General features: G+C 40.0%; 1 protein-coding gene across 5 annotated transcripts in view; it reads left to right on the top strand.

Moving 5' to 3' along the window:
- Zmat1 (zinc finger matrin-type 1) overlaps positions 1-13,241 on the top strand; it is an 82,165-nt gene that overhangs the window by 41,792 nt on the left and 27,132 nt on the right. For 2 of the 5 annotated variants that reach the window (XM_045141041.1, XM_045141040.1), the window contains exons 3-4: positions 2,840-2,946; positions 5,414-5,569. The exons of 1 other annotated variant lie outside the window; for it this stretch is intronic. In XM_045141041.1, the coding sequence (XP_044996976.1) occupies positions 5,501-5,569 (69 nt within the window). In that variant the 5' untranslated portion in view covers positions 2,840-2,946; positions 5,414-5,500. The remainder of the gene's footprint in view (positions 1-2,839; positions 2,947-5,413; positions 5,570-13,241) is intronic. 2 more of the 5 variants (XM_045141038.1, XM_045141039.1) reach the window with 1 other exon arrangement.

The following is a 13,241-nucleotide window of genomic DNA, read 5'->3' as shown; positions in this document are numbered from 1 at the left end:
TGGCCCACATAAGGTGGACAATGGCAGTAGGAGAATATGCCAAACACTGGCATGGGGAAACTGGTTGTAACACCCATAAGCCCGCCCCCAACAATACACTGCCTCCAGGAGGCATTAATTCCCAAATCTCCATCAGCTGGGAACGTAGCATTCAGAACACCTAAGTTTATGGGGGGACGCCTGAATCAAACCAATACATTTTGCCCCTGGCCCACATAAACTGATAACCACGCATGATGTAAAATGCAATGTATTTATCAAACTTTAAAAGTCTCCATGGTTTTATCAATTCCAATGATGTTCAAATTCTCCCATAGTCCAAGATCTTTTAATTGAACCATTATACCAAAAAAAAAACAATAATGGCACAGAATAAATATTCACACTATAAAAGATGGCATTGGACATAGCAAAGAAACATTCAACCAATACAAGATTTAAAACAACCAAGGCAATCATCAAACTCTGTAGCTTCAAGTCCAACAACTAGCCAGTGACAAATCTCCAAGCCCTATAATTTTAGCCAGCAACAAGTCTCTGGCATTCCAATTCCACTCTCAAGCTAGGCTATTCACAGTCCTGGGAAACTTCATTCTAGCGGGCAGCTTTCCTTAGCGTCCATCTCGTGGTCTGGCATCTCCTCTGCACTCCACTGTTCATCCTTATGGCCCCATGGGGTCTCCATGCAGGCATCCAGCAAACCTGCTTCACGTTGCCCATGGCCATTTCCAAAACACAAGAACGTGTTGCAAACTCAATGACCCTCACTTTCCTGCATTTCTTATACTCCACAATACCAGTTAAGGTGCCAATTTGTTAATCCAAGGGTGGATAAAGCAGACTGAAGAACAGGACACTTCTTGAGCACTCAGTCCCCTACAAAAGAATCTATATTCTTCCTATTGCCCCAGTGCAGGTCAGCTAGTCAAGTCTCAAAGGTTGTAACCTCTCAATTGCAGCTGAATGGGCAACAGTTCACCCAAAGATTGTTCATTCTGTGACATATCTCTCTGCTCACACCAGTTAATTTCTATACAAAGTAACCCTGCACAACTTCTCAGGACACGGGCATAAGAGCAAGCTTCTCATGCATACTGCTAGCCCAGTCCAAGCAAACCTCTTTCTCACCCTCATAAACCAAACCTCACCGTCCATAGTTCTTATTTCAAACAGGTCTTGCAGTTCTGACCAGAATAGTCAATCAAGCTTTACCTACAGCACTGCAAGTCATCTCTTAGGCCAGGGTTTCAAATCCTGCCACATTCTTCTTGAAAAACAGCTCCAAAAGGCCAAAGCCACACAGTCAGGTGTCTAGCAGCAATCCCACTCCTTGGTACCACTTCATTATTGCTGGTAGAAGTCACCCAACCAAGAGCAGCTTGTGGGAAAAACAGGTTTATTTTGGCTTACAGGCTCAATGGGAAGCCCCATGATAGCAGAGACAATGGCATGAGCAGAGGATGGACATCACCCCCTAGCCCACATAAGGTGGACAATAGCAACAGGAGAGTGTGCCAAATACTGGCATGGTGAGACTGGCTATAACACCCATAAGCCCATCCCCAATAATACACTCTCTCCAGGAGGCGTTAATTCCCAAATCTCCATCAGCTGGGAACATAGCAATCTGAACACCTAAGTTTATGGGTCACAACTGAAGCAAATCACCACAACAACTTAAAAATTCTGATTACAAAATTCCATAATTTTCCATGTTTATATGTGCATCTATTTAATTTTGTCAGTGTTAGAAAATGGGAGAATGGTATTTGTTCTACAACTTTTATTTATTTATTATATTATTACCATTTCTCCACAAAATATGTGTAGTACAATGTTATTTATCTACATAGATAAATCATAAGCAAAATTGTTGATGTTTTGTTATTCATGCCCTATAGATAAACAAACAGAGCTTGGCAGAATACATGGAGGCTTCTAAGGATATTAGATATAAGTGTAGTATGAAAGTGTATATACATAAGTATTTTGGATATGATTTTTATTACAGTGACATATACTGTAACATAAATTTCTAGATCCTTGGACATGAACATTATTTTATAGCTTTGAGTGGGAGGGAGCTATGTGAGAATTTTTTTTTTTTTTTGCCCAGATGAGTATTATGGTGATTGTACAATAATAGGAGATATTTGCCGATTATGAGTAATGATAATTTATGGACTCATGTGATTTTTAGATAACATTGAAAACATATCTTCATACATATGAGTCTTACAATAATAGGAATGATTGTTGTAAAACACAAAATATCAAATTGTAATTTTAAAATTTTATTTATTTATAAGAGGAAGGGAAGGGGAGAGAGAGAGAGAGAGAAAGAGAGAGAATGAGCATGCCAGGGCCTCTAGCCACTGCAGAGGAACTCCAAAAGCATGCACATCCTGTGCATCTGGCTTACATGGGTTCTGGGGAGTGAAACCTGGGTCCTTAAGCTTTTCCTTAACTACTAAACTATCTCTTCAGCTCAAAACTGGATTTTTAAATTAAACCTTTCATTATTGATTCTTTTAACCATTGTACAAAGCTCATCAAGCTACTGGTATCCATTTTAACTATTTCTTTAAAATATTATTGTCTTGACTTATATTAAATTAATAATTTACAATATTAGACATTAAAGACACATACTATTAAGTACTAATTATTACATTATTAAGTAGAACTTACATTATTATTACATTATTAAGTAGAACTTGAGAAAGAATAAATGAGACAAAAAAAGCTATTACCACATCATCAAAAACATGAAAGTTTGATATAATTCATTTGAATATCATTAATATGATAGATTGTCTTCCCTTTCTTTTACTTATAGATGCCACTTGGAATAAACAAGAAGGGTCTGCCAGTTTTAGAGATGATTTTTGTCAAGTGTGTGGAGTGGTGCTACAGTTTAAATCACAAAGGATTTCCCATTATGAGGTTGGTTAAATGCACTTAGAGTAAGGTTGAAAAGTACATTTTTAAATGTAGCAATTCAACTTCTTAAAGTCATTTTATTTAACTTTTTTAAGAACATGAAATATATGATATTGTTTTCACATGTGAAGTGGTGTGTGTGTGTGTATTTTTGTTCATTTCTGTGTGGGCATATGGGTGTGTGTGAGAGTGGGTGTATATAATGTACACTTGTGCATGCAGCTAGCGGTTGAAATCAAGTGTCTTCCTCAATTGTTCTCTACCTTATTCTTTGAAACAATGTCTTTTGTTGAACCAAGAGCTTGCTGATTCAGCTGCCATCTGCCATGCCTGTCATTTTATTTGGGCTCTGGGAATTCAAACTCACAAACTTAGGTTCTCATGGTTTCAGGGCAAACACTACTTATTGCGCCAACTCCACAGCCTATGGTATTATGTCTATTTTATAGACAAAAAATACTGGCTTGGGGAAAGAACAATAACATACAAACTTAAGTTTGAGGAATCCAGATTAAACTTCATTTTTCATTCTCATCATTCTACTTCCTTTTCATATTCATTGCCCTTGCAGTAAATATAAGGGATGTATTATAAAGCTTGCATAGGAAACTGTTAATATGAATCAAGGGATATTGTAGAACTCCTAGTCTTACACCTGGCCACATGTTTTTAGGAACTAAACATTAAGATTCTAGAGCTATAACAGAAAATATTTAATATTTAATGTTCTTTTAAAAAAATAGGTGGCATAGGCCTTTAATCACAGACCCAGGAGGCTGAGGTAAGAGGATCACTGTTAGTTTGAGGCCAGCATGAGAGCCACCTGAGCTAGACTAAGACCCTAACTCAAAAGACCAGAAAAGTATTTCATTTATGTATTTGAGAGAGAGAGAGAGAGAGAGAGAGAGAGAGCAAATGGCTACACCAGGACCTCCTGCCATTGCAAATGAACTCCAGGTGTATGTGCCACTTTTTGCACCTGGCTTTACGTGGGTACTGGGGAATCAAACCTGGGCCTTCAGGCTTTGCAATCTAGTGCCTTTAACCACGTAGCCATCACTCCACCCTTATTTAATGTTCTTACTCATTTTCTTTATTAGTGTAACCTAATGTAAGTTTAATGAAACCTCATATAAGTTTTTACAACTATTCTTTGACATTTGTAAGCTTAAAATGATTCATATAATCAAAATGATTTCATATTTAGTAGTCTTTCCTTTAATCTGGCACTGTATTGCATGCTACATGATCTGATGAGTCATTGGATTTCTTTAAGTCTGACATCTAGATTACTAAAAGTATTGAAGTATTAAATAGATTTCTCACATGCAAATGTAATTTCCACTTTACTCTTTTTTTTTGGGGGGGGGGTTAGAGGTAGGATCTCACTCTAGCTCAGGCTGACCTGGAATTCATTATATAGTCTCAGGGTAGCCTCAAACTCACAGTGATCCTCTTACCTCTCCCTCCTGAGTGCTGGGATTAAATGTGTGCACCACCACTCCCGGCTCCCACTCTACTTTGTAAAAACAACTTGGTTTAGGGCTGGAGAGATTGCACAGTGGTTAAGGTGCTTGCCTGAAAAGCCTAAGGACACATGTTTGACAATCTACATCCCACAAAAGCCAGACACACAAGGGGATGCAAGCACTCAAGGTTGCATATGCACACAAGGTGGTGCACACATCTGGAATTTGATTGCATTGGCTGGAGGCCCTGGCATACAAATTCTCTCCTCTCTCTGTCTCATAAAGGCATATGCCACCAAGCCCAGAAAAACATAAGTGAAAAAAAACCTTAAATCTAGTTTTGCCCAATGCTTATCTTATGGTGGCTGTATTTTGGTTCTTTGTTGATTACACTTAATTTTCTGTAATTACTGATAGAGAAATTATGTTGGCTGTGGATTGACAAAAGCTCCATTTAATGCTTAACATTGATTAACTCTGGGTCCATCACTTTATATCTATGAGCATATTTGTTGAACCTGAAAAATATGGGTAGTAATAACTTTTACTATAATTATGAGAATTGGGTAAAGAATGTGATAATGCCTAGCACATTCTCAAATTCCTTAGCTTAAAGATTTAGAATTGATAAATAGAAAAAGTTAGTTAAAGAGATTTATAATAACTGTAGTCAGGACCACTTGAATTTCAGTACAAAAAACACCTTTTCACTAGCTTATAAAGGACTATTTTTTTTCCACGTCAAACTGAATACAGCTTTATTAAAGATACTTTTTATAAACAATTATGGTATTTCAGGCAGGAAATGAGTAGACACTCAGCAATAGTATACAAGGACTTTCAAACTCCTTTTAGGTATGGACTACCAAAATCAGAAACCACTATAAAATCCCATGAAGTCTTCATTTGATGCTCTGAACAGGGAAGTTTAGAGTGAGGGTTGAAATTTCATATTGAACATGTTATTTGACAACTTTTCACAAGCCAACTCTGACTTTCAGGAAATGAAATGAAAATGGAAAAATTAAAATCTACAATCTTTTAGAAAAGGCACCACCACTCTTGGGAAGAACACCATCATCTCAGTGATGTCACTGCAAAGTCCAGGTCATCTGACACACTGGCAGAACCAATGTGAAGGGGTCAGGTCCCAACAGGTATCTGGTCTTAAGGGAGTTAAGTCTATGCTGAAGGTGGAGGGGAGAACATAAAAATGGACTTTGAGTTTTCTCATGTCACAAGGCATTTGTGCCAAGGTTGGCTACTGTGTCAATACAAGGGAATCCCTCCTCCCTGGAGCCAAGGAGATTCTTTCAAAACTAGCAGGGAAAAGTGTTTTCCCATCCCTCCAGCTTGGGAGACCTTCTGTTAGTGCCACTTGTTCCTTCTCCCCCAAAACAATGAAGTGTTCTGTATGCTAACAACATAGCCTAAAAAAAAGAAAAACAAAATTCTACATTATTATAAAACTTGATAAAAATAGAATTTCAAACTGTACAGTCACAAGAAGTACACAGTTATCAAAAACACACACACTTCATTTGGCATCTCTGGCACCTTTGGGTTTCTATGCCTGGTCTGTTTTGCATCTCAGTTTTCTGCAGGGTTATTCCCCTCCTTGCCAGCATCAGCTTTTCCCTTTTTCCTTTTGGGTACTTTCTCTCCCTTTGTTGCAGGGGTCTTTTTAGGCTTGGGCTCATGCATTGGAGGAACAGGTTTAGCAGATGACCTTGTGGATCTTCTCTGGTTTGTCCTTCACCTTGGCTTTAACTCTTTAGCATCACCTTCAGCCTTTCTTTTGGGCATGGTGGCAGAGGAAGGGATGGGGGAAGGGATGTAGGCGCTGAACAGGATGCAATGTCATGTGGCTTGGTCAATCCGGCCGTTGTCCTTGCTTCTTCTTCACACTGCTCAGGCTCCAGGAGGGTCATCCGTATAAAGTATTATTAAGTATAGAAAAAGTACAAAAATAAGTATCAGGGCTGGAGAGATGGCTTCATGGTTAAGGCACTTGCATAGGAAGCCTAAGGACCCATGTTCTACTGTCCAGGTCACACACAAGCCAGATGCACAAGGTGACATAAGCACAAGTATGAGTCACAATTATATCACTTGAAATTATCATTTACTTTTTTGCATATGATTTCAGTGTTTCCTGTATGAATAAATATACATTTTTCAAAGATGAATCATGTATATTACATTTATTTTTGTCATAGATGATATGAACATTTTATTTTATCAAATCTTCAATATATTTTAATTTTATTTATTTTTTATTAGTTATACACATACTCAGTGTGGAAACAGCCATGTTTGTACCATTGTTAGCCTTCTCCCTGTCCTCCTCCCTCCAAAAGGACCCTCCTCATTGGGGATTGTAGGTCTTGCATTTTGGGGGTAGCCATAAGTTGTGGGAAAGAGGCAACATCTCTGTGCATAATGTCCCAACTTGTGGCTCTGACAATCTTTCTGCCCCTTTGTCTATGAATTTCCCTGAGCCATGTTTGGTTCATTTTAGGTCTACTTCAGTAATGAGGTCTTGGGAGCCTCTGTGTCTCTGGATATATGGTTTGGTAGGAGTTGAGTATTATCTGTGCCTATCTACTTCACTCTTGTGCTGATACCAGGTTCACCAAGAAATGAGCACTCTTGCTCATTTCCCCAATTCCTCTATGGTTTCAGCTGGGGCCCTGGTGAGGTGTGATGGGCTGATTTTCTCCTGAGGTTCTGCATCCATCTGAAAAAGACAAGTACATCCTCCAATGGAAAGTGAAGTAACCACCAGATAAATGGTATAACCATTATTATTTTAGAGAGAATTTAATAGGTGTAGGCCCTCTTGTAGCACAAGATTGGTGGGAGCTTGATATTGGAGAGCAAACTTATATTTTGGATATGGTTCTGACTTGTTTCCCAATTCCAGCTATGGGTTCCATTCCACTGAGAAGATACATTAGCCAATTCAAGAGCATTTAGTTACCCACCATGACTGTGTGTCACTATTGCACTTGGGTGAGCTATCACATCAGGTCGTTTGCTGCTGAATAGCTTAGACCATGAGTTGCTTGGACAGATGTTAGCCATTTTCCTGCAGTCACTCATGTATCACCTTCTGGCACTAGACAAGCTAACTGTCTGCAGACTGATTCTCTTCCAGATTCCAGCCAAGTCTCTCCATGTTCCTTACTAACAGTATAATAACCTTTGGTGGGTAGTCAAGTGCTCTGACAGACTATCTTCTTTTGGAAAATCTTGTAGGTCTCTCTGCTCAACAGCTCCTTGTGAAAGTTAATCACATCCTGGTACTGGGACGTACGTGCCAGTGCCAAGGGAAAAGAAGAAAGAAAAGGATAGGTAATATACAAGAGAAAGAGAGTATGGGGAAGAGAGAAACAGGAGAAGATTAAGGTTAGTCTTTATCATAACCTCTCCAGGGCCCTTTGATTCAGGTGTTTCCTTTAAGGACCTGACCTAGGTTCAACCTTTTAGTATGTCTTTCAGGATATAGGATTTTATGCTACCAGTTCCATTTGGATCCAGTTTTGTGTCTGCCACTACCACCCTTATCATCCCTTTCCACCCTACCCTCCCTATTGTCTGGTCCTTCAGATGCCTATTAGGTATGTCAGCATCTCAGGCAGATTCAAGTTAGGGGCCACAGATGAGTGAGACCATGTGACAATTGCCTTCCTGTGATTGGGTAAGTTTGCTAAGAATGATCTGTTCCAAGTTTGACCATTTTTCTTCAAATTTTATTGTGTCACCTTTTACTTACTGCTGTGTAGAATTCCATCATGCAGACAAACCACATCTTGGGTATCCATTTTCATAATAATGGACATCTGGGTTGATTCCAGTTCTTAGGTATTATGAATTGAGCAGCTATAAACGTTGAGCAAACCTCTCTGATCTGAGCCATGGAGTTTGTAGGCTCAGTGTATCAGACAGCTTCAGTTTCACTAAGATGAACTTCGAGACAAGGCACAGTATGGAAGAAGGATTTTTTGAAGCTTATAGATTCAGGGGAATTTCCCTAATGGTAGAAAAAACTGATCTGCTTTCACAGGCCCAAACACACACAGACACAAAGAAGCACAAGCCTCAAAGCCAAAAATCCACACAGGAACAAAAAGCACACTTCAGGAACTCCGTCCCGCTAGGCACACTTTGCATGTCTTTAGATTGAAATCTCAAACCCACCACACCTTAATATCTTCTCAGTGACACTGCCTCCAGCTAGGTGGCTACATATGCAAACTGTAATAAAGCAGTGAATGTATTGGGGCCTGTCTCTTCAAACTACCACATTCCGCCCTTGGCCCCCATTACCTTCATAACCATCACACGTTGTAAATTGTACTAAGTTCTATTTCAAAGTTCCCCACATCCTGACCAATTTAAGATAGTAAGTCTTGTAAAATCAGATGAGTTAAACACTTCCAACATATAAAGGCACAGAGTAACCATTTTCATCTAGTATAATGCATAGTAAGGAGGTTTCTGGACTTAAAAATCTTAAATCTCTCAGTCCAATTATCTTTAGCCAAGTACATCAGTCCATTACAAATTTAACCTTGATCAAACTCTCTGGGAATGGGCAGCGGAATGCAGTCAGCTCTTATGCCAGTATCTCAGTTCTAACAAACTCCTCTGCAGTCTTTCCTTCTCCTTAGATAATTCATAAACCAAGCCTTGAAGTTCAATACTCTCTGTATTTAGCATTCTCAAACTCTCATCAGAATAGTCCATAAAAGTTGGCTTACCACTCCAGAAGGCAAGTACCAAGTCCATGCCCATTCCTCCAAAACAAAAGTTCCAAAAGACCAACATCCACATGGTCAGGTTCATCTCAGCCCACTCCTTGGTACCAACTTCTGTAGAAGACAGCTTCAGGCTCACTGAGATGAACTTCCAGACCAGGCACAGTTATGAAGGAAGGGATTTATTGAGGCTTACAGATCCAGGGGAAATTCCATAATGGCAGAAGAAGCTGGCCTGCTTTCACAGGAACAAACACAGAGACACAGAGAGAAAAAAGCCACACAGCACAGCACACTTCAGGAACTCCAGCTAGACACACTTTGCATAACTTTAGATTGAAATCTCAAACCCACCACCACACTTTAAGATCTGCCCAATGACACTGCCTCCATCCAGGTGGCTGCAGATGCAAACTACAAACTAATAAAACAGTGAATATATTTGGGGCCATCTATTCAAACTAGCACACCTAGTAAAGTCATAACTGGATCTGTTGCTAACTCCATAGTCAACCTTTTTAGGAGTCTCCATGTTGCTTTCCATAGTGTTTGTACCATCTAACATTCCCACCAACAGCGAATAAAGATTTCTATTTCTCCACATCCTCGCCAGCATTTGTTTTCATTTGATTTTTTAATGTTTGATATCGTTACTGGGGTAAGATGGAATCCTCGTAGTTTTAATTTGAATTTCCCTAATGGTTAGGGATGTTGAAAATTTTCTTAAGTGTGTGTTTCCATTTGTATTTCTTCTTCTGAAAACTCCCTGTTCAGTTCTCTGCCCCATTTTGTGAGTGGGTTGTTTTGACTTATTATTGTTTATGTTTTGGAGTTCTTTGTAGATTCTAGAAATTAGGCCTCAGTCAGTTGTATAGCCAGCAGTAATTTTCTCCCATTCTGTGGGTAATCTATTGGCTCATCTTATTGTATGTTTGTCTGTGAAAAAACTTTTCAGCATCATGAGATCCCAATGGTTGAGTGATTGTTAAATTTCCTGAGCTACTAGTGTTTTGTTCAGGAAGTCTTTTCCCACTCCTATATCATGGACAGTGTCTCCTATTTTTTTCTTCCAGTAGTAGTAGAATTTCTTGTTTCTTGTTTCTGTTCGCTTGGAAAATCATTTTCCACCCTTTCACCCTGAGGAAGTGTCAGTCTTTAATGGTGAGGTGGGTTTCTTTAAAACATAAGATTGAGAGGTCTAAATTTCTGATCCACCCAGTTAGCTTATGTCTCTTGATGGATGAATTAAGGCCATTAATGTTTAGGGCAATAACTGTGAGGTTTGATTTAATCCCTGCCATTTTGTGGTGGTTTATGTGGTTTGGTATTTTCTTGGGCTTTGTAGTTTTTTGCACCTTCTCTGAGTTTGGTTATTGTAATCTGCTTCTTGCAGGCACTTGAGGTTGGATATCTGTGTGGAGAATTCCCTGAAGTACTCTCTGTAGGTTTGGCTTTGTGTCCATGTAGTTGTAAAGCTCACTTTTATCATGGAAAGTTTTTCTTTCACCATCTATTATGATGAATACTTTTGCTGGGTAGAGTAGTTTGGGCTGAAAGCCATACGTTCTTAGACTTTGCAGTGTTCTATTCCAGGCCCTTTTGGCTTTCAGGTTTTCCATTGAGAAGTCGGAAATTATTCTGATGGGGTTACCTTTATATGTAATGTGTTGTTTCTTCCTAGCTGCTTTTAGGACTTTCTCTTTGTTAATGATGTTTAGAGTCTTAATGATAATATGTCTTGGAGAATTTCTCCTTTGGTCCAGTCTGTTTGGAGTTCTGTTAGCGTCTTGTAACTTGATGGGACTTTCTTTTGAGAGGGTGGGAAAATTTTCTTCAACTATTTTGTTGAAATATGTTTTCCATGTCATTGGTCTGAAGTTCTTCCCCTTCTGGTATTCCCATGATCCAAATATTGGGACATGTAAGGGTTTCCCACATTTCCCTCATATTCTGTTCACAAAAATTTTTGAACTTATTGACTCATGAACTGTTTCTTCTGAATTGTCTTCCAGTTCTGAGTTTCTGTCTTTCACATGGCTGACTCTATTCTTAAGACCTTCTGTAGAGCTTTGGACTTGTTCAGTTTGGTTTGTATTTTCTACTGCCTTTTTATGTATAGTTTCCATCTCTCTGTCAAGTTTCCTTTTCACATCATTTTCTGATTTTAATAATGCTTCTTGGAATTCATCCTTGCATTTGTTTATGTCTTCATTGAGCTTTTCCACGTGATTATTGAGGTCCTCTTGTTTTCACTCTCCTTCAGATGATTTAACTGTCTTTGGGTCCCTTCCTGGTTCTTTTTTATTAGGTCTAATCTAGCGAGGACAGCATTCCTACAATTGGTGAACCTTTTTTGATTTTCTGCAAGTTCTACTAATTGCTTGGCCATGGTTGCACAGCTTGTATCTTCATTTTAAGATTCTGATCCTATTGTCTCTTCTATGTTTTTTTTTAAATTTTTTTGTTTATTTTTATTTATTTATTTGAGAGTGACAGAGAGAGAAAGAGGCAGAGATAGAGAGAGAGGAGAGCAGGTGTGCCAGGGCTTCTAGCCGCTGCAAACAAACTCCGGATGCATGTGCCCACTTGTGCATCTGGCTAACCTGGGTCCTGGGGAATCGAGCCTCGAACCAGGGTCCTTAGGCTTCACAGGAAAGCGCTTATCCACTAAGCCAGCTCTCCAGCCCTCTTCTATGTTTTGAGTACAGACATCCATTGTGGGACTGGGCAACCATGTTAGATATACTTGCATTTGATTTTTCTTGTTATTCCTTTTGCACTATAGTCTGCCCATATCACTGTAGGTGTTTTTTTTTTTTTAATTTACAAGGAAGCTATAGTTTAAATGTGATGCATCTTCAGTGAGTATTGCCTTTTATTTTTGCTTCAATTAGACTTCTGATGGCAATATGGCCTGTCTGCTCAGAGAGAAGGAGCATGTGAGGCTCCTATAGGGGCCCAAGGACCTGATCAAGGGGTATGTTGGTCAGTGGTTTGGGGTATGGACCTGTGTGGTGAGGTGGCCTTAGGGGACAGGGGTAGGGGTGAATGGGACAAAGCTGACTAGTGTTGCAGCAGGGCAGTGGAAGAGGAGGAGGATGGGATTGCATAGTGGTTCTGCAATGTTGAAGGGTGATGGGGTGGGACTACAGGGTCCATTGGAACCATGTATCAGGGGGTGAATGGGACTGCTGGGTCCTGTGGTATGATGGGGTGGGGATATGGGACTGTTGTAGATCAGGTGACACATGGGGAGAGGGTAATGAGTGGTGGTCCAGAAGTGGGAAGGGGGAGGGAGGGTGAGCAATAGCCAGCTGACCTAGGTCTGAGTAGCCTGTGTATCATGCAGGAGGACCTGGTCCACAAGGCAAGGTGGTGGGTGGGACAGAAGTCACATGAGGAGGTCCCCAGTGGCAGAAAAATGGAGGGGGGGGTGGAATGCTAGCCTGCTGACCTGGGTCCAAGTAGCCTGCAGGTTGTGTAGGAGGACTTGGTCCATGCATGGCAGGGAAGTGGGTGGGAAAGCAGTCATGTGTGGAGTTCTCCAATGGTGGGAAAACTGAGAGAGGGGGTAATGCTAGCCTGCTGACCTGGGTCTGCTTAGCCTTCAGGTAGTGCAGGAGGAACCAGTGGCTGGGATGGTAGATGGGACTGTGGCTGGGACGGCTGCTTGAGGGGATTGGGGGACTGGTGGGCTACCCGAGAGTGTGGGAATCAGTGGATTCCCTACATTTATTTTCTGTGTCCTCCCACTGGAGGTCTGCTAGGATCTGCAAACCCCTAAAATCCCAAAAGAACCCCAAAAATCTTGCCTTTCCTTCCCCAAGAGATGAGGCGTGATTAGGCAGGCACCATCTTGACAGTAACTCTAAATTTTAATTTTAATTTCATTGCCATCTGTAGTTCGTGATTAAGAGTATTGATTTAGGAAACAAAATGGTTAATGCTGTCAGTTCATTTTCATATATTATATATTATGCACAAAAAGCATGTCAGATCTGCACAAGATTTGAATTTTGAGGTTGCACTTATCAATTCTTTCCCTTTGTATTTATGCTTACATATG

Source organism: Jaculus jaculus, chromosome X (genome assembly GCF_020740685.1).
Source record: "Jaculus jaculus isolate mJacJac1 chromosome X, mJacJac1.mat.Y.cur, whole genome shotgun sequence".
Taxonomy (NCBI): Eukaryota; Metazoa; Chordata; class Mammalia; order Rodentia; family Dipodidae; genus Jaculus; species Jaculus jaculus.
The sequence above is the reverse complement of the archived record's forward strand: the minus strand, read 5'-3'. Positions and strand labels throughout refer to the sequence as shown.